General features: G+C 41.7%; 1 protein-coding gene across 2 annotated transcripts in view; it reads left to right on the top strand.

The window, feature by feature from the left end:
* SLC16A10 (solute carrier family 16 member 10) overlaps positions 13,527 to 22,818 on the top strand; it is a 67,704-nt gene continuing 58,412 nt past the window's right edge. For both annotated transcript variants that reach the window (XR_002436921.1, XM_021391903.1), the window contains exon 1: positions 13,527 to 14,594. Coding sequence is in view for 1 of the 2 variants with exons in the window: in XM_021391903.1 (XP_021247578.1) it covers positions 14,294 to 14,594 (301 nt within the window). In the remaining variant the exon portion in view is untranslated. The remainder of the gene's footprint in view (positions 14,595 to 22,818) is intronic.

The raw sequence follows: 22,818 nt of genomic DNA, 5'->3' as shown, positions 1-22,818 counted from the left end.
GATGTTCTTTGGGATCTATGCTTGTGAGTGAGCTTCAGCACAACTTTCCCTATGAAGCAGGCATTATTTTACACATGTGACAGCAGCAACTAAGGGAAAGTCGAGAGTTCCTGAGAAAGAATTTGCTTTGTGATCAAAGGTAGAATGCTGAAGCTGTGAGTTTCCTGCCTGTGAGGCTGATGTGATGGTTTCCGTTACCTCTCCTGATCTGTTGCACCCAGCGCTGGTCACTAAGAGAGGCAGTAGTTCATCTGCATGCCTTGTAACAAAACACGAAGAAATCTATTCAGATTAGTTTTAAGGCGAGCTTCAAAATAATGTCCGGATAACTTCTTGAAATGGTCTCCTTTCCCCCTCCTGTCCCATCTGACAGAACTCCTTATGTGGATGCTATTTTAGCTAGAAGGGTTTTCTCTACTGTAAAGATTTATTTCAACAGGCTCTTCCCCCCTCTCCTCCATCCCTGGATGATACGGAGCTGTGCTATGAATAAGGCCTTTTGAGCTGTGTTGAATGCTTTTGTTTAATGAACTTGCATAAAATATGAAGTTGTGTTTAGCCCAAGTCTGAGCATGAGCAGAAGTACAGGAGAAGTGTGTGGTGGTATGTTATGTTTGGAAAGCTTCTCTGCTTCCTAGCACGGTCCTCAGCTCCTCTGAAGACAGATTTAGTTGTTTTCTTCAGTTATGAGAAATATTTTAAATTTCCTCTGGACTCCACCAGACCTCTGTTGCTGTTTTCAGGAGGTAACTGCTGATAGTGTTTGCAGTTATTTCTTTTTTGTCAGTTCTTAGAAGAAAATCTCTTCTGTGGCTTATGTGGTGAAGTGACTGAAGAGTTCAAGCATGCACAGACAAAGCTGACTGTTAAGGAAAAAGCAATTAAAGGAACAACAACAAAAGGTGAAAATGAAATGCTTTTTCAGCACATGGCATGACAGATCTACTGCAAAAGATGATCTCACGGATGAGATTCTGTCAAGGGTAAAGCTTGTTCCTTCAGAGACTCATACCTGTGGCAGGAGATTTATGCTACCTGGCCAGCATGCCTTGAGGAAAAAAATGTATCAAATGCTAGCAGAGAAGGAAAAACCTGTCAAAAATTGAGCTTTTTTAAAATGGTGCCAGCATTTGGTCAGAGCCAGCTAGACGAGGCTTGTGATGGATTCTGGGAGCTAAACTTACAGGAAAGTTTTGTTCTATTAAAAAGTAGAACAGAATGAACTTTTCAACTTAGTGGGTAAAGAGCTAGTTTCCATGGGCCTAATTTTGTAAGCAAAACAAATGAGCATTTAGAGAGAGCAGGCAAACTTTTAAGAGACGGCTTTAGGGGAGGTGTTTTCTCATAGCAGAAGCCAGATGACTGAAATCAGAATCTTTCTGGCCTTCCAAGTCTTCTCTTGGGCATTGAACATCTGACTTGGAAGATGGGAAAAAGAGAAATCAGAATTTGTGAATTACATCTGCAAAAACAGTGTTGAAGTCTGTCTGCAAACTGACACATACAGGAAGTGTTTTCCTGCAGGTGAAAAAGAATCATCAATTATAAAATGAAAGCCAGAGTCAGATCTTCAGTGTCTTTTCCCCATCTGTCACACACAGAAAGCTGTCTCCTCACACACATAACCATATGGGTGTCCATAAGAGCATCACAATATAAATATTTAATTCCTACCTAAGGATAATAATAATAATAATCATATTCCATTCATAAAAGATTCACTTATAAAAACTGAGGCTTTTATGATAATCTAAAAAATAAAATAAATACAACTCCCCAAGTTTATATTTTCTTGGCACAGTCTGCTTAATAGCAGACTCATTGTGGAAGTTCACCTTAAAGCTCATTTTGTTCTTATCCAAATCAGCAAAGTCCAGTCTTCAAGAGTAAGTTTTGAATGCTTACAATCATTTAGTTATTGTACCCAGATGCTGTTTACCTGGCATAGTAGAAAACACAGCTTAAACAAAAAGTCCTCACCAAGAGGCTGAAGTAACACATGGCTCTTCAGAGACTGAACGTGGCTTTCCCTCTTTGTGGTAGCTTCTCCTTGAAGCAAACAAACAAAAAATGAAAAACAAGGTGCCTCCAGATCTTAACTTTTGAGGGCTTCTGGTTTCTTGCAATTCCATGTTGCAGAAGAGTGTTGAGCACTTTCTTACTGCGCTAAGTAAAATCCCAGGGAAACCCTTAATGAGAACAAGCATTCCTGTTTTTGTCCAGAGGAGTAATGATCCTCTTTTGTATTTTGTACTTGCCAAGAAGTACTTGTGTGATTAAAGTGGTTTGTTGTTTTAGATTGATGGTTTGGGTGTGCGATGTGGGAATTCCTGCATCCCCGTTCCTTGGACCAGAAAACCCACATCAGCTCACTGCTGTGGGAGAGACCTTAATGGGGCCATGAAAGATCAGCAGATGTTTAAACAACGATATCTACAGGATGAATGTTTGTAAGCGATATGAACCTTCCTTTTGCAAGCACACTGGCATTTTGTAGTCTGCCATGAGAAAAGAGCTGCAAGGAAAATGGAACTTCTGGGAATTGCAACATTTTCAGACCTCGCGGTGTTCCTAATCTGAACAAAAAGCCAAAACTTCTCACTGAAAGAAAATGCTGGGGGTAGGAGACCTGGGGGTAGCTGATTTGTGACAGTGGAAACATTTTATGCCTTTATATTCAGAATAACACGCTGATAGTGCAAACAGCAATGCTAATGTTTTTAAGTTGAAGAAATTCAGTTAGGTGAAAATTCAAAGTGCAGCACTTTTGTCACAAGACCAAAACCACAAGCATGCTCAACTCACGTCAAGAGTTCTTTTGATCTGATGTGACATGATTTAGAGATGGACTTTTCCAAAGACAGAATTTGCCAGATGTGGAAAATAAACTGCGTCTGAGGTAGCACCGAGCTGCATCTGTGTATCTGCCTGGAAGTTAAAATGAGGATAAACGTCCTGTACTTTGGGTAAGAGTAAGAGAATAGGGAGAAACTCAGCATAGTTCTATTTCAATACCTCTTCTATTATTTCATGGTATAAGGAAAGCTGCAGTTTAATAAACTTCCTGAGTTGGAGATGATGCTCTGTTTGCTGAGGGTTTTGTTATTACTGGATATTTCTTTTATGACCGTCAATTGGTTTGTTAAGTTTATCGTTTTGGCACCTTAAATATTTTGTATCGATTAGTTCTGTCATTTAGTTTTGTTGAGTGAAATAGTAATTTTGGGGATAAACTTAAGACTCAATTGTCCTCTTGGATGTCCCTTAGCTCTTCTAATTGAGAGCTAGCAGATAAACATCTCCTTTTGCCTGTTTCGTGCCAGTCATGACTTAATAGGCCTTAGCTTCCTTAGTGATTTCTTTCCCAAGCTGTAACGTTCTGATTAATTTAAATGCTTCTCACTCAAAAGCAGTATCATATTGCTAATTTGTTCTCATTGTACTTTTTCTAGTTCTGTTGCATTCTTCCTGAGAATGTGATGAACAGAATTGTATGCAGTATCGTAGGTGTTGCTGCAAGACTAATTACAATGTGCAACAATTTACTTTGATTTTTCTCCTCTTAAAAATGATTAATGCTCTATAAGCCTGTTAGATAATATTGTTTAGTGAACTACTGCTGCTAGAGAAGGAGACAAAGCAAGTCCAGGATCTCTCTTCTCTAGTGAGTCTTCTAATGAACGTAGCCTACTAGAAAGCACTTTTATGTACGTAGAAGAAGGTTTTTTCTCATTTAAGTTTCTCAGTACTGAGTGCAACCTGCTAGTTTTCTTCCCAGTTGCTGGCTATATTCAAGTTCTTCCACAACTTGCAATTTGGTTTAGGTTGGACCATCCAATAGTTTTAATGGAATTTATCCATATTCTGTGGAATCTTTGCCAGGTCCTGAGACTTGGCAATGCTGACTGAGGCTTTTGATAATACAATCCTCTGTCAAAGATTGCTGATGATGGATATGTTGGTGTTTCAGAGACAAGCACCACCTGCAAAGATATCCGGATGACTCTTGAGAATGCTATTTTAATGCCAGTCAAAGTGAATTCGCTGTTGGTAAGTGCAAGTGACGAACAGTTCTGACACCAGCATTTTTAATAGATTTGTTCTGAACTAACCAAGGCTATTTAGAAATAAGACCTTGAGATTATGTTAGAGTGAAGAAGTCACTCTGATACTCACAATCAAAAAAAAAAAATTAAAGCAAACCAAATGTTGAGGGTAATTATGGAAGGAGGAATATTTCACAGAGCACAAAAATTTGCTGCTGTATAAATTTAAGGTGTGCCTATACTCTGACTGCTGTACACAGTTCAGCTATCCCTGACCCCCTTCCTTCCTTGAAAGTTACAACAGAACTGTCTCAGAGAAGGACAAAGATGATTGAAAGATAAGGAATGACTTCTGAATAAATAATGACTGAATCTACTTTCAGCCTGGAAAAGATGTAGCTGAAGGGAAATATAGCAAAGATATATACATTTGTGAATGATGTGGAGAGGGTTAAGAGGAGAAGGTTGTTCCTATATTGCAACAATATAGGAAAAATATTGGAGCTGCATCTGCTGCTTCTCTTGCGGCAATGAGGACAAACCCCACAATGGTCTGTGCCAGAAAAAGCAGGGCCAGCAGGTTGAGGGAAGTGATCATTCCCCTGTATTTGACACGTCTGGAGCAGTGTGTGTGGCTTGAGGTACCCTGAGCTAAATGGATTTTTGCGAACTGGAGAAGATTTTGAGGACACGGTGGCATGTGGGCAGGGGCTGGGATGGTGCCTCTGTTCAGCCTGCAAGTGGGGACATGAATAGGGGTTTCCATTTTCTGTCATCTCCCTGCAGTGGATGGCTGCCAGAGAAGATGTCGTCAAATAACCCTCCCCGGATTCTTCTCATGTGGAAAACACCGTGAGATACAGAAGTTAATTTCTATCCAAGGCTGTTCATCACTTTCATAGAATCACAGAACCATTACAGTTGGAAAAGACCACTAGGATCATCTACTCCAAGGGTCAGCCTATCCCCACCATGCACACTAGCCACATCCCTCAGTTCTTGAACACCTCCAGGGACAGTGACTCCACCACCTCCCTGGGCAGCCTGTGCCAATGCCTCACCACTCTTTCTGAGAAGAAATTTTTCCCAATATCCAAACTTCTTTCAAAAGTACAAAATTTCCAGAACAGAACAATAATTTTGCTGACTATCTATGTTTAAATCAACACCTCAATAAATGATAGTGGTGTCTTGGATCACAAAAAACCTATTCCCTTCTCTGCTTTTCCCCAGCTCTTTCTGGAGTGAGACTGAGCAGCACCACGCACTGTGTGCAGAGCTGGCTGCAGGCTGCATTGTCCTGCTTCCACGTCACACCATCTCTTTTGCTAAAATCCATTTCCAAATTTAGCCACGCAGATGAAGAAATGAATTGTGGGCACAGATCATTCCTGGCTTGGCCGGCAGATGGCAATTACTGCTCTCACTATCTCTAATTAGTTAAAGGGACATTCAGGCAGCATTTAAAGCTTACAGAGCAGGAGTTTCTAGCAGGTGAGCACCTCTGAACACTGAGCTCAGCTTTCCTGTCACCTACTGACAGGTCAGATATCAGTGCTTCTGAGTCTGTGAAGTAACTGCTGTTATGCATCGAACAGAAGGCACTTAACCTTCTTCTAATCTATGCACTCAGCACTTAACTTTGTAATGCTGCTGGAACTGCTGGAACATGCAGTGCAGGACCTCCTGCTCCCTTTCTAAAGATATTGTAAAATCTGCATCGTTTCTGGAATGCTTCCTCTCATGTCAATGTATCCTGCTATGCATCAGCATGGATACCTGAAATGGAAGAAAATTTTCATGTGTTTCCTATTGTTGTTAGAGGTCTAGGGGAAAAGAGCTGTTTACTTTCTGAAGAGGGGAAAAAAAACCAAGAAAACAGAGCATGCAGGTACGGATAACATAAGTAATCAATTACACATTTCTGGAGTAGGTTCACAGCAAAGGCTGCAGCAGCAAAATAATGTAAATGAGAGTGAGGTTCTCGGCTCGGTAAGGAGAGTGCTTCAGGGGTGATGTACAAAGACAGCACATAGAAACTACAGTTAATGGACAAACATATCAGCATTATCCTTTACCTGCCTTAATTCCTCTTTCATTTTCAAGGAGAAATGGCTGTGTACAGCTAATTACAGCATGGTGGCTTGGTGCTATTCCGCAGGAAGGTGTTGGAAGGAGTTTCAAGCCACCCTTGTGCTCTGGCTCCCAGCTGTCCTGCAGAAGTTCCAAGCAAGCATGGGGAAGAAGATTTCTTAACTCATTCCCTGGTGATTTTTTGCCTTGAGGAGCATAAATAGAATATGAAGCAAGCTTTATCTAGCTTTGTTTGGCTCAAAGTTTAGCTGCCCTGACACAAGACTGAGGGCTGAAGGGAGAAAAGAAAGAAATTAGTGGGAAGTGGAACTCGGAGTCCTCCCAGAAATGCAGGTTTAATTTTAAATGCTTGGTATTTAGGCTGACTGAAATAGTGCATTTTACTTTCCAGTTGTACTGATACGATCGAACTGTAATGAGAATGAATTCCTAGACTGAGAATGTGATTAAGAGCTTTTATCTCAAGATCCTTTCCTGAGCTATTGGAGATAAAGTGTCAGAGGAATACTGCTATATCTGCACGGTTAGTGGCCAGGGCCCTGTGAAACCTTGCATGGTCAACAAAAGAAAGTGTTTCCTTGAGCAAAAGAGCATGCATGGCACCAGAAACCAGCAGTCGGACAGGAAGTCTGGAGGGCTGTCTGGCCTTGGGCTTCAAAGGCATCCTGGGATCTGCTGCTTGTGGGGAATAGTTTGAGCAGACCATGGGGACCATGTTCAAAAGTTTGTTTAAAAACAAACAAACCTATCACTCTCGTGTGTTTATGGATAAGAAATTCCTGTGCTAAGGTCGTACCCCTAACTTTAACACCAAACTTGTTTCTGAAAACAGTTGTTAGGAAACCATGTTACTGGGATCAGCAAGGCAGATGCGGGTGGAATTTGTCCAACTAATTAGAGAGGCTGGTTTGGGGTAAGGGGCAGAAAAACTCACAGTGGTGAGAGTGAGGTTATGTAGGGAATCTGTACTTGGCAAAACAGCAGAAATTCAGAGGCAGTAACGCTTGGTTTGTCTGCAGCAGGGAGGCTCTGAAATGCCTGAGGGTAAGGCTGGACACAATGGCAACAAACTGATGTCTACCTAGAGATCAGAAATCAACCCACCTGTGACAGTTAGTGGTTCCAGATAGTATCTCATGCATATATCACTCCACAAAATGAGCTTGATAAGAAGTATGCATCTTGGCTAAAAAAAATCAGGCTCGCTCTCTTGTATTGCTCCTGCATACTAGGAATAGCAAAGTGAGAAGAAAATAAAGCACGCAAATCCCTTGCAGGTTATCCCAAAGTAGCAGCGTTACTATGAAAGCTAAGGCGAGACCTAACATTTGTGTCTCTAATTTCTGGCTACAGCTGGGTTCATTGAACAATCAGGAAACTGCTTTTTCCATCTGATAGCTTTGCGGATGAATACTGGAAACTGAAAATGACTTAATAATGAATGATTCCATTCTGCCTAATAAATTCATCCCAAATTTGGAGTTATACACCAGACAGTGCCCAGTTTTCAGGTCTAGTCAGTAGCACTACAAATCTTACTGACTGCCAAATCTTGTCAGTGCACACTATTATCCTGCATTAGAGTCCATCACTGTGAATTTTGAAACTGTGATACTGCTGCTTGCACATGGTTATAAATCAAATTCCTATGTGCTTAGGAATCATTCCTGTGGGTTAAGTGGTTTGGGTTTGTATCATATTGCTGATTTGTCATCCCTTTTTTCCCTTAAGGATGGTGCTCTGTGTGCTGGATTATCAAGCAGGTGACAAGTTTTTAAAGGCTTAGGAGATGAAGAAAGTAGAAGTGTTAAATATTTCTAGCAGAAAGCTTTAGAAAGAGTTTAATTTAATATGAAATATGACTATCTCTTAATTAAAATGATCTTCATTTTCCCCCAGTGAGAGGAAGAGGGAAGACTCAGATTAAAAAAAAAAAAAAAAAAGTTTTACATTGTAACTAAAGTAACAGACCCTGCATGGTATCTGAAGTAAGGATTACCCCCTTCATCTAGTAAGGATGGACTTTTATCAGAGTATTAACTAGAAAGTGCAGGACCTATGTGTGTGCTTACTTTTGGGAAAATTGTTTCTTTTTACTTAGCACTAAGTAAACAAAGTATTTAGAGGAAGGGTGTTGATATGGGATTTATTTCACTTCAAAAAAAATCCATCGATACAAAAGTATCTCCATTTAAGAGAGGCAATAATTGATAGTACTAAGAGCAACTCTCACGTTATTCATTTCACAAAAATACAGATGTTGCAAGCTGAATTAAGCAGTTTTATGTTCCTTTTTTAAAAAACCTATTTTTCCCATGTTACTACATTTGGAATGAATTGTGAGTAAATTATCTGACAAATGGAGAAAGTTGAACCATAGAGAGTATGTAAACTTTGTTCTGAATTGACCTGCAGCTGATTGGACTTTCTGATGTAGCGTATTTCACTTTAAATTCAGGATTTCAGATAGCAGTTAAGAAATGGATACAGAGCTGGGACAGTAATTTTTTTTCTTAAAAAAAAAAAAAGATTGCCTTTCTCTTACTTTTTAATCTGTTGTATATAAAAACAACACAATCTAGTTTAAGTTATTTCACCGCAAACATGTACCCAATCTGAAAAATATTCCTTGATATATTTAGTATACTTACACTATGCTTAAAATGGCATTTTTCCCCCCTACTGTTTGTATTTCTCTACAGAAATCAGTTCGATTTGCAAAGTCTTCCACAGAAGACTGTTAACAGTTTTAGCGTGCCTTCATATTTGAATTGACTCACACAGACACATGGTTTTGCTTACCTAGTAAATAAAGTGCTGACAGTGTTATAAATCATACCTTGAAATGAGGCCACAACATCTGCTGACCCTTGCTCCAGCCTTGCATATAGAAGCATTTTCAAGGTGACAAAAAGAAAACTGTGATAAACAAAGTACGTTTACTTGGAATAGAAGTGGAAAATCTTACAAAGCAAGCAATCATGATCAGTGTCACTTCTGTTCTTGGTTACTTGTTGCAGAGTATTGGCAGAGGTAGCAACTGAGCAGGCAAACAAAATCTGCTGCTAGATCACAATCAGATTGGATTTATTTGATAAAGTATTTGCTTTTCTGATGCTCCATACTCTTGTTTGAAGCAAAATTGAGTTCTTGAGATTGCAAAGGTGGTCTGAAAGATATCAAATGTATGTAAACAAAGGAAAGAACTTTGAGGTGCTTAGATCCTACGATAATGGATGAAGTTTTAAATACTTGACCTGGATAGTGGTATCAAACCAAGCCTGAAGACAGACTAAAACAATGGCTTGAACCAGTTCCTACTCATTTGAAAGAGGCGTTAACTCTGAAGCTGAATGAGAATGTTGCCAACAGTGTTCGTTATTTCACTGCCAAGGAAAAGGTGAATGATCACGCAAGGACAATGTATTCTACATGTTTCCTCGTTTTGCAATGGGATCAAAACAAACTACATTTTTGGAGTCTGCATAAAAGTTATCTTAAAATGATCTTCAACTTGGTATCTGAATGTGGGATCAACTCTACCAAACCTTAGATGCCTAGAGTTCTCATACCTACATCTAAGCTATTCATCTGGGCTACTTTAATATCACTTATCTCATCATAAATGTTAATCTTTAAAGTAAATTCCTATGAATTGTCCCCTGGAATTTCCTTTTCCCTCCTACAAACAGTATGTAGATGACCAGCTCTGATCAGATGCTCACAGTGAAGCTCGTTAGGAGGCAGAACAAAGGACTTCAATGCTGAAAGACTTCAATCAAATACACGACTTCGTGCAACTGGAGATTTGCAGGTGGCAGAGGGCTTTTATAGGTTAATGACTACTACTTTATTTCTCTTAACTACCTTCCCTAACAGCAGTTATAACTGTCCCAGATAACAGCCTGCCTAGTCCCATCTACACTTTATTGAAGGAAAAAACTAAAACCAAACTTCATTTTGGGTGAGTTATGCCTCAGGTCTCTGAGACCTGCAACATAACTTATATTTTAGGTGAACTCAGAGAGGAAAATATTAAGTCTGGAACTTTTGTTTTAAACGAACATAAGAGTGAGAATCAGAACCACTGCTTACTCTCAGCTTCACTAGTTAGGCATTAGGCTATTCTTTCCATCTGTATTTCTACTCTTTTTCTTCAGAAATGACAAAAAACAGAAACACTCTTGCTATTTGCGAAGTAGGAGGGAACCTACATTTTGACAAATAATAGCCCTTTAGGAAACTTTTACTGTAGATAGTATCAAATGCTAAAACAATGGTTTGACCCTCCCAGTGCTCCCCACAGAACACAGGTCTCTTCTTTGTATCTTTGAACATGTGACTTACTTGCGCAGTAAGATGCAATCCCTGTGCTTCACACTGCTCAGCAGGAGCCCAGTCTGAAACATCAGTAGAACATCCTGTCTGGCTGAGAGATGCATAAACACTACTCACTGAACTGGATTTAATCTGATGTTGATCTTCACACAGTCGGTGATAGCGTATGTTTTTGTGTTTTAATGGTCATCCTGTTTATCTCATCTTTCTGACTTAAGGCCAAATCCTTCTGTTGAATAGGTGCATTATAAATACTAGCTGAAAATTAAACAACTGAAAGGCTTAATGATTAAGCATATGCATTGTTCTAAGTGGCCACAGAATTCTGCATTATCCTCTCCATATAACACCAGCCTTTCCTGATTTTCCATCTATTGTTCCTCTTGTTGCAGATTTGTGATGAAGGTCAAGCATTTTTGATGGGCATGATAAGCATTTTACAAAAGGCCTTTTTTTTTTCTGAATGTGTAGGCATACACTTTTCATTGAGTGCAGTACAAATTCTAAACTACTCAACAGAAGAAGGAAAAATTAAACTCTCTGAATACGTACTCTTCAGACTTGGCATTCTATCCTCTTTGCCTTTGCAGAATACTACATAAGTTTGAAATTTTCTACAGATAAAATGATTTATGGAAAAAAGCTGTTTTGATGTGTCACTAACAGCACATTTGAATTATACAGACAATAATTTTATCTTTTAATTTATTTTATCTTTTTAAATTTATTTACTGAAACGCGTCTTATGCTAGAAGGGAGTACTACACGTGAGAGCTACTGAATAATTGGTCTATTTTCAGTAGTTTGTGATGCAGGGAGTGAATAGTTACTAGGTTGTTGGCTGGAGTTTCAGGTAGAGTTGCAGAAGGTACTTTTGACAGCCCACAAAGAACAGGGTAAATTCCTATTTGGAACTGGCGTTTTATATATTGATTCAAAGTTAGGCATCACCTGAGCACCACTATAGCAAGTGAATGACTATCAACAAGAAAAAACCTTAGACAAAACCAGGTGTTTCTAAATCTTATTTCTCAGCTGATTCATTCTCCGCTGATTTTTTTCACTTTTGTCTCTGTTTTAGTGTTGTTTCTATTACTGTTTTTCTTGCTCATGAATAACCACTTTTCTTATGCTCATGCAGGGCACAAATAACAGAGCCACAAAGGTGGCTTTACTTTCAGGTATATCTTTAATATCAGATATATATTATCTGTAATATCAGGTATATAATATATCAGGCATATATTTGTTCTTTCAACTAGCCGTTTTCTTAAACAAACAAGCAAGCAACAAAAAACCCAGAACTCTTTGATGAAATTATTTGAAGACCAATGCTTTTATTGTGAATAGTTTGGAATAAAAATCTTTAGAAATCGAACTGTGGTTAAACTTGCCCGTGTTCAGTTTGCAAAGCACATTTTCTATTGAAGGTGGAGATTGAAAATTATCTAACTCGGAAGAGTGACTCTTTATTGTTCTTGGGAACTATGAGGGAAATAGCTGAGATCTCAAGAGACCTTTCTCAAAAGGGAAGAGACTTAGTTTTTGACAGGAGCACAGTGTACCAAAGAGAATGTGGTACTACATTTCCCTAGATGTCTACTTAAGACTTCTAGAAAGAGCCCTTAAAGGAAAGCCCCACCTGCCCTAATGTTTGATAACGTAAACCGTGTTTTCCCGACTTAATATAAATAGCTCAATAAGATAGAGAATACTGAAGGAACATGCAAATTAACAGCATCCATCATATTTATAAAAATCATATGTGTTGGAGAGTCAGATTTTGTGAGTCTCTATTCCCAACAATGTGAGGAGAAAGGGAAAACAGTCACTTCACACTAACCCAGGGAAAAGTAACACTTAACAACTGTAAAATAGAATCCATTATGAAAATGTCCTGAAGCAGAAGTTGCACACAATATGTTCACAATGGTTTTTAAAAAAATCACATCCTTTATTTTTAAAAAGTTGGGGGAGTAATTGACAGTGTTTATGGGAAAACAGGGAAATGAAACTGTAGTACGTAAGTACTATATTGAAAAACACAGGGAGAAGGAATTAGTCTTACGCTTTTCTGAGCACCATCCAAAACAACAAAAAAATGCGGTTCTTGCCAGAAACAAATTTGACCATATATCATAGAGGTCACAGCCCCCCATTCATGAAGGGGGTTGAAGTAATCTGAGGAGTAAGAGTAACAGAAATATATGTAAGTGCTTGTAGAACCTTGACCTGTCTGCTCAGCCACATTAAGACTCACTCTTGGATTTTGCCCTTGTTTATTTCTACACAGCCGAAAAGTTTAATTAGGTTAATCATTGTTGGCAAACGTACTGAAGATTGAATCTGCTTCCAGAAAGGGTTTACTCTATCTGAACTATTCAAACAATTACCTGGTGCTGGGTGAAGCCAAACTTACTGTAAGAAAGCTCAGCAAGGTTTGGACAACAGCCTTGGGACAGAGGCTCCGGAGGATGTTGGGTGTTAACTTATGCTTGTTAAATTGCGTAGGATATATTTGGGGCTTTTCACAGAGAATAAAACTTGATCCCTGGGGGAACACGTGTTTTTCAACAGTTGCCCGAAAGTTCTCTTTGCTTTGATGATTCTTATGCATTTTATGCAGCTGTACTATGTTTTGTTATGGGCTTTTAGTTTTTCTGTATTCTGCTGCTGTTGTATGTGTAGGTGCCATTTATTTGTGCTTGACCTGGATGGGCATGGTCAAAGAGACAAACCAATTTTCCAGCCGTGGGCAGGGCTGCCACCCCCCAGCTCAGGCTGCCAGCACCCCATCCAACCTGGCCTTGAATGCCTCCAGGGATGGGGCACCCACAGCTTCTCTGGGCAACAAAGAGAGTGTGTAGCAAGATCCGTGCCACTATAAAATATGCATCACAACTGTATTTTTAATTATTTTTAAATTAGCTTCTTTTAAAACCATTCGGAGGACACGAAGTGCACAGGCTTAAAAATTCAAAGGCCAGTTAATTCCAAGAGCCAATCATTCGTAAAGAAGACACCTATTTTGCGTGTGTTATGACTTGGGCTTTCGTTACATCATCATGTGGCTTGCTTTCTTTAGCTCCTGTTTTTCATGGGGAGAGCGGCCGAGGAATTTGTGCAAAACAAGGCACGGTCTGTGAACCCGAGCTCTATTTTGGAACGAGGTTTGTTTCCCCTGTGGCCACGGGTTGGTAGGAGGGAGGAGAAGACCGAGAGGCAAAACAGAAGGAACGGCAAAAGTGGGATTATTACTTTCCCCTCAGCGTACGGGAAGGGTAAGGGCGGCGGGACACCGCTGGGTGGAACTGCCCGTTCACGTGGGGAGCCAGCCCGGCTCGGGAGCGGAGCCAGGGGCTTGTTTACTCCCCGTCCCGACCCGTTCCGCAGCAGCAGCGCGGCGCGGCCGTGCGCGAGCCGCTCTTCCTCCCACGGCGACCGTTAGCGGCCTCGCGTCCCTCTCCCGAGGGGCGGTGGCACGAGCGCTTGTCGCCGCCGCTAACACGCCGCGGCACCGCCCCACCCCCTGCGCTAGAGGGGCGGGGGGGGGGCACAAGGGAAGGGAGGCCACGCTCCCCTCCCTCAGCCAATCGGAGCGGGGGATGCCTCCTCGCGCCGCTGACGCCCCCTCGGGAGCCCCCCTTTTAAAATAAAGCGGCGGCCGTGGGGCGGGAAGGGCAGGACTGAGGAGGAAGGGGTGCGCGCGTGCGCGCACACGGGCACAGAAGCGCTGCGGGTATGCGCGCAGCCCCCGCGGGCAGCGGCTGAGGCGGGCGGGGGGCTGCCGGGAGGAAGGAGCGGCTCGGCTGAGGATGGCGCCGGTGAGCGAACAGCTGCCGCCGCAGGGCGACGGGGGTCCCGTGGCCGCCTCCAGCCCTCCGATGGAACCGCGGCGAGAGAACGGCGGGGAGCGGTGCGCGGGGGGCGAGAGCGCGGCCGTACCGCGGGCGGCGGCCGAACCCCCCGAGGGCGGCTGGGGCTGGGTGGTGATGCTGGCCGCCATGTGGTGCAACGGCGCCGTCTTCGGCATCCAGAACTCGTGCGGGGTCCTCTTCGTCTCCATGCTGCAACTCTTCGGCGGCGGGCAGGACAAGCAGATGGCCTTCAAAACAGGTGAGGGGCTGCGGGGCCGCTCCCCGCGCCTACCGGCCGAGGCGCGGTGCTCGGGGCTGCGGGCGTGGGGCCGGGGCTCGGCCCCTGGGACCCGAGGCGGAGCTGCGGGAGAGGAGCAGGTGCGCTCCGCAGCGGTATTTTTAGCTGTCTGGCACCGCGTGTTGTGGGGGGAAAAAAGGCGTAATCGTGGTCCCAGGAAGTTTTCTCCGCCGCCCTTTCAGCGTGACGGTTGGTCTGGGCGATTGGCTCGGCGCTGCTCGAAGCTGTGTGTGTCAACAGCTGCCCCGCACAGCGCTCGGATGTGCGGCTTTATAACCTCCGCTCCCAGCTCTCTTGTTAACGGTGTTACTGAACTCGGAAGCTTAATAGCAGCACGCTCAAATCTCCTCTCTGCCCATGCTGATCTTAGTCATTCCGGCTGCATATGTATGTGTGAAGTCAAAGGTAACTCTGTATTGCACGTGTTCTTGGAAAGCGTGTTGTGCTTTGTGCAAGCTGAGGACAGGCAGGTTTTGCCCTCCAATTATAGTGAGTGGATAACTGTAACAACTTATTATGACAAATGACGATGAAGTCAGCTGATTTGGAATGTAGCTTAAAATATTTTAAAAATTACTAAAATAACAAATGCTTTTTAATGTTCTGTTTCCTATTTAAAAATACTGCAGTTACATAGCCCTGCAGAAGGGTAAGCCTTCCAGGAAACTTCTGCAGCGCAGAGAGTCTTTAAATGCGCTTTGACAACTGTCATCTTCAATATTGAGATAATTTGGGCCTAATGTTGAAAAATAAGTGAAAAATGAAGCTAATTCACCCCCAAGTCCCCATCCCAGTGACAATGTTTCCAAGGCAAGTGTTCTGACTAAACCCAGTAAGAACTATTGTGGAGCTTTAAGTGTAACTCTGTAATGTTTAAGCTTTCCAATCATGGGTAAGGTATGGAGCTCTAAAGTTCTTTAGCTGGAAGCATGAAGTGCTGCCGAGGCACTTGATGCCTAATATCCAGATGTATTTCAGAGAAGAAAAAGAAATATCCAGAGCCAGATGCCTGAGCTGCTCAGCCTGCATGTGTTCGTAGCAGATTTGTGCAGAGGAGGTGCTCAGAACACCTGCAGGGTGAGCTGAAAGCCACTGAAATCAGAAATGAGGAATCCCACAGGTGTCTGCTACTCTGTCTGTTTGTGGAACAGAGGCATAGTTGCTTTTTTTTTCTGAGGGTTTGGTTCTCTAGTAACCCAGGAAAGGGTCCTTGTGCAAAAAAAATGACTGTTTAGATGATGGTGTAGTAGTCAAAATAGTCAACAAGAAGAGGATTGGAATTATCTCCTACTTCCAGATGACTAATTGCACCACTGGTCTTAAAGTGAAATGAGATGTGAGGTGAGTGTGGTCCACCCCTGTTTTTGAAACTTTGCTCAGCTTCTGGAAACTGTGGAGGGGAAAAAAGTGGGACCTGGCTGTATAGCTTGGTTGTTCTACAGCCTGTTTAGGAAAGGAGGATAACTTCTGAGACCCAGGGGATGCAGTCAACATGTCCTTTATCAATTCTTTCTTCATTTTTTTAAACTAAAAGCTACAGCTGCTGTTTATTTGTTCTCAAATGTGCTATGGTTTGGGTAATGCAAGAGGTACTCTCTTTTTTTTTTAATCCAGGTGGGTTTAGGTTCAGGAGAAATGGCATCAAACAGCTGCCTTGACTAGATGACCTATGTACCTGTGACGGAGAGGGGCTGCAAATACAGGCATCTCCTGTAAACAGCAGAACTGCAGCTAAAAAGGTGCCCTTCCTTCTAATACCTGAAAGCACCCTAAATCTCCTGAAGGACTGAGCAGCAGCTGTCAAACAGGGCTTTTTATTCCTTAATGTTGAACTTCATTGTCTGCTATTTGTGATCTTGTTTGAAATAGGAGCAAGACTCAAACTGACCTGAAATCTTGATGTGGTAATTAGCTTGCCATAGAGGCGTGCTATGATCAGGAATGGCAGAATGCATTTAGTGCAGCTCTTATTGAACACTGATGGGTTAGCTGGCATGCTGTAGAGGGGGAAAAAGGGTGACTAATGGGTAAAGTCAGTGTGACTTCAGCGTTAGAGAAAACTCTAGTCCCGTGGTATTGATCATGGCACTTAATCTAGTTAGTCTCTTGTTCAAACTGACTGCGACTTAAAACTGGCAGTGGTAAGTAAACTTACGAGTCACGTTTAATGAATGTGAGAACAGTGACAATTTCCTTGCTTTGTTTTTAATTTGGAATATAATATTTAATATTCTAATTATTCTAAGGGGGGGGAGAAGACTTTACAATCAGAAAAGCTGATTTCTGGGAGGCGTGAATGTTCCAGGTAATCTCTTCTGGGACCCGGGTGTTTGTGGAATCCATTAGTTTAACCATAGTACTGCAGAATTAAACTTTTCTTTTTATTACAGATTTACTTAGCTGTTGCCAGAAATTTATGTGTTACTCAAGTTTTTGTGTGGGATCAGCCAGTGGTTGTATATTGCTTTGTGCTCCTCTTGCAGAGAGGAATTGACTAGACTGTAGTGCATGGTATGTTTGTTATTTGTTTAAGGGAAAGATACTTGTATGTGAAAGGCAAAACAGGAGAAAGCAGAAGAGTGTAGCCAAGAAGCTGTGCTGTCTTGTAGATAAGGAGCCAGAGGAACCGAATCTGCAGGTGGGGCAGCCAGGTTGTCTCTAGGGTGCAGAATGGACACTGGCTAAATGAGATTAGTAACTGCAACTAACAATGTTGCTGGATTTTGAATGGTTGTTGGTGGAAGAACTCCTGTTGTATATTATAGAGCCCACAAACTTGGGGGGGCATCTGATTCCAACTCATATTTTGATAAAAGTTTTTGAACATGATTTGTATACAGTATTAATTATATGGTGCATTATAAAAGCTCTTGTTCTCCTAGCCTATAAGCAATATAAGTGTTTATTTCCTTTTTTTTTTTAGTTCAAAAGCTAATGGGTACACAACTACAGGAGAGGAGTGTTCCTCATGCTAAGTGTAAAACTTACAGGAAAAAAGTGCCTGTGGTCTCAGGGTACTAATCCATACACTTCTCATTGTGCTTGAGAAACAAGCTGAGTGGAAATGCACAATGGCATTGAAATACGTATCTTGGTAATCTTGTAGCCCCTTACTACTTCCTGTCTTTTCAGAAGTTTATGTCAAAACAAGGTTTAAAGTTGGTAATTTGGTGTGTGGGAGGTTTGAGGATGGTCTGACTGATAAAAGTAAAGTGATCAGCAGACAACTCTCTTCATTTGGCTCAGTGCAATGAATAGAGTATGTGGACTTCAGAGCAGCTTATTTAGTTTATTCATTGACAGTTCTTTCTATTTGTTGAAGTTCTAGTACAGTGCTGTGGTATGGAATATTTAAACTCACATTGAACCTTGTTAGTTCTTCATTTTGGATTTCTGTGATCTGTCCTTCACACTTGAATAAATGATGTACATTTACATCTCCTAACTATTACACATCATATTATGTAGTATAAAGCTTTAGCTTGCACATGTTTGAAATCTTAAATTAGCTATTAATAAATAGGTCTCTTCAAATAAGAAGCAGTAACATGTGGATAGATAGAAAATCTGGACAGAAAATCCAACTTGATTTGATATCCAAGTACCAGAAGAATTTCTTTTTCTTCTTAATTTTGAGCACACCTTAGCTAAATGGTTTGCTGGTCTGTGATCTGACAACTTAATTTCAGGTCAACTTACTTATTTAGGTCTGGTGTGTACGTGTATGTTTTCACACAGGTCTCCCAGTGTCTTTTCCTTGGATAAACCTTTCAGCTCTTACCAATTTTGTTCCACATGGAATACTTCTTTCATGAAATTAGTTACTGTTCCTTCTTTGGCATTGTCCAATTCTTCTATAGTACTTTGTGAGAAGAAAGGTAGAGTGTTTCATATTCCAAATGATGCTTTACAACTTGATGGTGTGATTTGTATTGCCATTTTGTAGCATAAGTTATGATGAAATTGTGCTACCTATTCTGCATTATTTATATAAACTCATATTTTACTTGGCTGCTTTTTATTAATACCTGCTTGTAGTGCAGTTTAGATAGCTGACTTCGAAGGAGTAATGCACACTGGAAAGCTTCATTTTAACTTTCTTTTGATTAATTGGTCCCAGTAGGCTGCTCGTCGTCTTCTTATTCATCCATTTTGGCTAGTGTTCTTTGATGTTCCTCAAATCCCTTCCTGATCTGAGTTAGCCTAAATAACTGCTGTCTAAAGAGGAAGTTAGCAAAATGTATGTTTATTAATAGACTCTCTTGCTAGACTCAGCAAGATGTACCAGTGCTTAGTGTTGTTTGCCCAACTATAACAGTGATTCTTTTAACTATGAGTCCAGAGGCAAAGTGGGCTTAGTTTCCCAATAGTACTCATTCTCGTTCCTCATAATTTGATTTCTTAAGCCTGTTGTGTGTCAGTGTTTTTAAACTTCAATTTTTTTTTAAATTTAAAAGTTGGGCTTTTTTCCTTTATGTATGTACTTGATTTGTATGGATAAATGTAGTGGACTGTTCTCAAGCTGTATTATGGCATGCTTTTAAAATTTATCTGCTCTTTAGCCAGTTTGAGTTAATCCAGTAACTTCAGATAATCAAAAGATGTGTGAGTTTGAAACGGACGTTTAGAAATTGTCTGCTGCAGGCTGCCCAGAGCTGACTGGCTGGGTTTTTCGCCGTTTCCGAGGTGAGGCTCCACAGCCTCAGTGGGCAGTTCCTGGCATTTGGCCATCCTCGCAGTAAAGATACATATATATCTTTAACATTTAAACCGAATTTCCTGTATTTCATGCCCATTCCTTCCTGTCCTTTCACTGAATACCACTGGGAAGACTTTGGCTCTGTTTTTTGCTTCTTCCTTTCAGATAATTATCACATTGATATGACAGCCCTCACCTCCCTGAGGCTTTTGTTCTGAACCGAACCAGCCCCAGCTCCCTGTTTCCCATTGTATGTCAGATGCTTTTGTTCCTTCTTCTTTGTTGTGGTCCTTTGCCGGATCCACACCAACAGGTGCCGACTACCTGCTCCTCATCCAGGAGTTCTGGGGATTTGGACTCCAGAAGCCGCAGGGAAACAGAGAAGATCTGGTCAATCTTTGTCATATCTGATGCTGTGCAGTGCTGACATCCTTCCACACTTCCTTCACTTAGTGACATGATTGCTAGTATGCACCTCCTGCAGGCAAGTGGTCCCTCTCCTGCTTCTGCAGTGGAAGCTGAGCTCAGTGGACCTCCTAAGCTGTGCCCTCCTTCGGGAGCTTGGTCTGGTTGAGATCCGCTGTGTCATGCTGTGCTGCTGAGGGTTGTGCCCTGTGGCAAGTGCTTGCTGCTCTGAAAACAACTGCTGGCCCTCATATGCCCGGCTGTTTGCTTTACAGGCTGCCTCAAATATTTTATATAATGTAAGTGAAGAAAAGGGTTGGTTAGTCTGTATTATGAAGGAAGACTTTTAATCCTGTACCTCAAAAATCATGTTTGGAAATAAAATATTTAGAACTGTAACTTACATTAGTGTGTATATTAGTAAGGGAAATAAATACATGAATAAACATCTATAAAAATAGTAAGCAATTGTCCAATTTCAAATTTTCTTCCTGTATGAATTGTGGGAAAGGAGATGTGCTGATTACTTGCATTTAAGCTAATGTAGCATTGATAATAAAACTGCTTTCTTTTAGAACTGTAGTACCACTAGCTATAGTTGTAGAAGAAACAATATATTTTTTTCATCTTTCTCATTTTCTTTTTAACCTAACCTTTTGTTTTGTGAACTCACACATTCAAGGCAGCCTTAGTCTACTGCAGTTTTTAACCTCCAGCAAATATACAGGAAGGGTAATATTATGAGAAAACATTCCCATGTGATCAACCATTCTGCTTTAATTCTGGAAATCTAATTTATTAGATAATAGCAGCTCTGTTTTATATCCTGCCTTTAATTTTCATGGGAACTGGTTAGGAATGACTTGTTGAAATAGCAAGTTAAAGTAGCAGCTCTTTAGCAAGGATGGGACAGATTTAAAAATCATCAGTGTTAGTTCCTACACAAGCAAAGGGCCTACTGAGAAGTTGAACCCAGCACTTTTTGTTATCAGTGTTAGGTACCCTTAAAGGTCATCTAGTCCAACTGCCCAGCAGTGAGCAGGGACACCTACAGCTAGATCAGGTTGCTCAGAGCTTGGTCCAGCCTGACCTTGAATGTCTACAAGGATGGAGCATCTACCATGTCTCTGGGCAGCCTGTTCCACTGCTTCATTGCCCTTACTGTAAAAAGAACTTTTTCCTTATATCCAATCTCAATCTCTTTTCTTTTAGTTTGAAGCCATTTCCCTTTGACTTATCACAACAGACCCTGCTAAAGAGTCTGTCTCTTTCTTTCTTATAGCCCCCTTTATATACTGAAAGGCTGCAATGAGGTCTCCCTGTAGCCTTCTCTTCTCCAGGCTGAACAGCCTCAGCTCTTTCAGACTGTCCTTGTAGGGATGGTGTTCTATCCCTTGGATCATTTTTTGTGGCCCTCTGGATGTGCTCCGGCATGTCCACATCTCTCCTGTACAGAGGTCTCCATATCTGGATGCAGTTTTCCAGATGAGATTAGACCACTGCAGAGTAGAGGGGTGGGATCACCTCACTTGACCTGCCGACCATGCTTCTCATATTTGTTTGAACTCTTACTGTATTGCATTGAGTACTTATGAATCAAAGAATCCAATGAAAAAAAGGAAAGGGAACACTAGTATTCATTTAAAAAGTGATCCTCAGTGAATGTTGAGCTGAGCCTTATCTTCAGAAGCTTTTGCCTCTATAGTCTCTGGTACTAGCAGATCCCTGTTGTCCTTGGATTGACTGTTGTGAATCTGATGTTAATTTTCTGCATCTAGATGTATACTATCCACTCTCTTAATGGGCTTCTTAGCTCACTGTAGACCAGAGTCTGGATGGCAGCTAAGCAGTACATAGAACAATCTTACAACAAGAGTATAGATGTAAAGGAGAAACCAATTTCATATGCCCTAGGAGGCATGTATCTTCCACTGAATGCATCAGAAGCCTGCCTGTTCTTGGGCCATACAGTCAGGGGTTAGAAGCAACATGATTCCATGTTGTAATTAAATATGCTGGAAAACAATTTAAACATTGTCATCAAATATTATTGCAATTCAGTTCAAAATGGGATTAGAGTAATCTCAATAGACTACGTAAGTGAGACTGAAAACTACTGTGTTGCTGTAGTTTTCTCCTTGATTAGCACCTGCTATGATTTCAGAGTGGTTTGGACAGGCAGTGGCAACGCAGAGTCATAGAATCACCAACCTTGGAAAAGACCTCCAAGATCATCTAGTCCAACCATCCTGCTACTGCTAATATTTCCCCACTTAACTGTGTTCTTTAGTACGACGTCTAAATGTTTTTTGAACACCTCCAGGGATGATGGCTCCACCACCTCCCTGGGCAGCTTGTTCCAGTGTCTGACCACTCTTTCGGAGAAGAAATCTTTCCTAATATCCAACCTGAATCTTCCCTGGTGCAACTTGAGACCATTCCCTCTCATCCTATTGCTAGCTGTGCAAAAGAAGAGGCTGACTCCCACCTCGCCACAGTCTCCTTTCAGGGAGTTGTAGAGAATGATAAGGTCTCCCCTGAGCCGCCTCTTCTCCAGACTATAAACAATCCCAGTTCCCTCAGCTGCTCCTTCTAAGGTTTGTGCTGCAGACCCCTCGCCAGCTTTGCCCTTCTCTGGACGCACTCTGGGGTCTCAATGTCTTTCTTGTAGTGAGGGGCCCAAAACTGAACACAGTACTCAAGGTGTGGCCTCACCACAGCTGAGTACAGAGGGATGATCACCTCCCTGCTCCTGCTGGCAACACTATTTCTGATGCAAGCCAGGATGCCATTGGCCTTCTTGGCCACCTGGGCACACTGCTGGCTCATGATCAGCTAAGTGTTGACTAACACCCCCAGGTCCATTTTTTCCATGCAGTCTTCCAGCCACTCTGCCCCAAGCCTGTAGCGTTGCCTGGGGTTGCTGTGGCCAAAGTGCAGGACCCAGCACTTGGTCTTGCTGAACTTCATCCCACCGGCCTCAGCCCAGCAATCCAGATCCCTCTGTAGGGCCTTGCTACCCCCAGGCAGAGCGACACTTCCTGCCAACTTGGTGTCATCTGCAAACTTGCTGAGAGTGCC

The sequence above is a fragment of the Numida meleagris genome, chromosome 3 (assembly GCF_002078875.1).
Source record: "Numida meleagris isolate 19003 breed g44 Domestic line chromosome 3, NumMel1.0, whole genome shotgun sequence".
Lineage (NCBI taxonomy): Eukaryota > Metazoa > Chordata > Aves > Galliformes > Numididae > Numida > Numida meleagris.
This window is presented reverse-complemented; position numbering and strand designations above follow the sequence as displayed.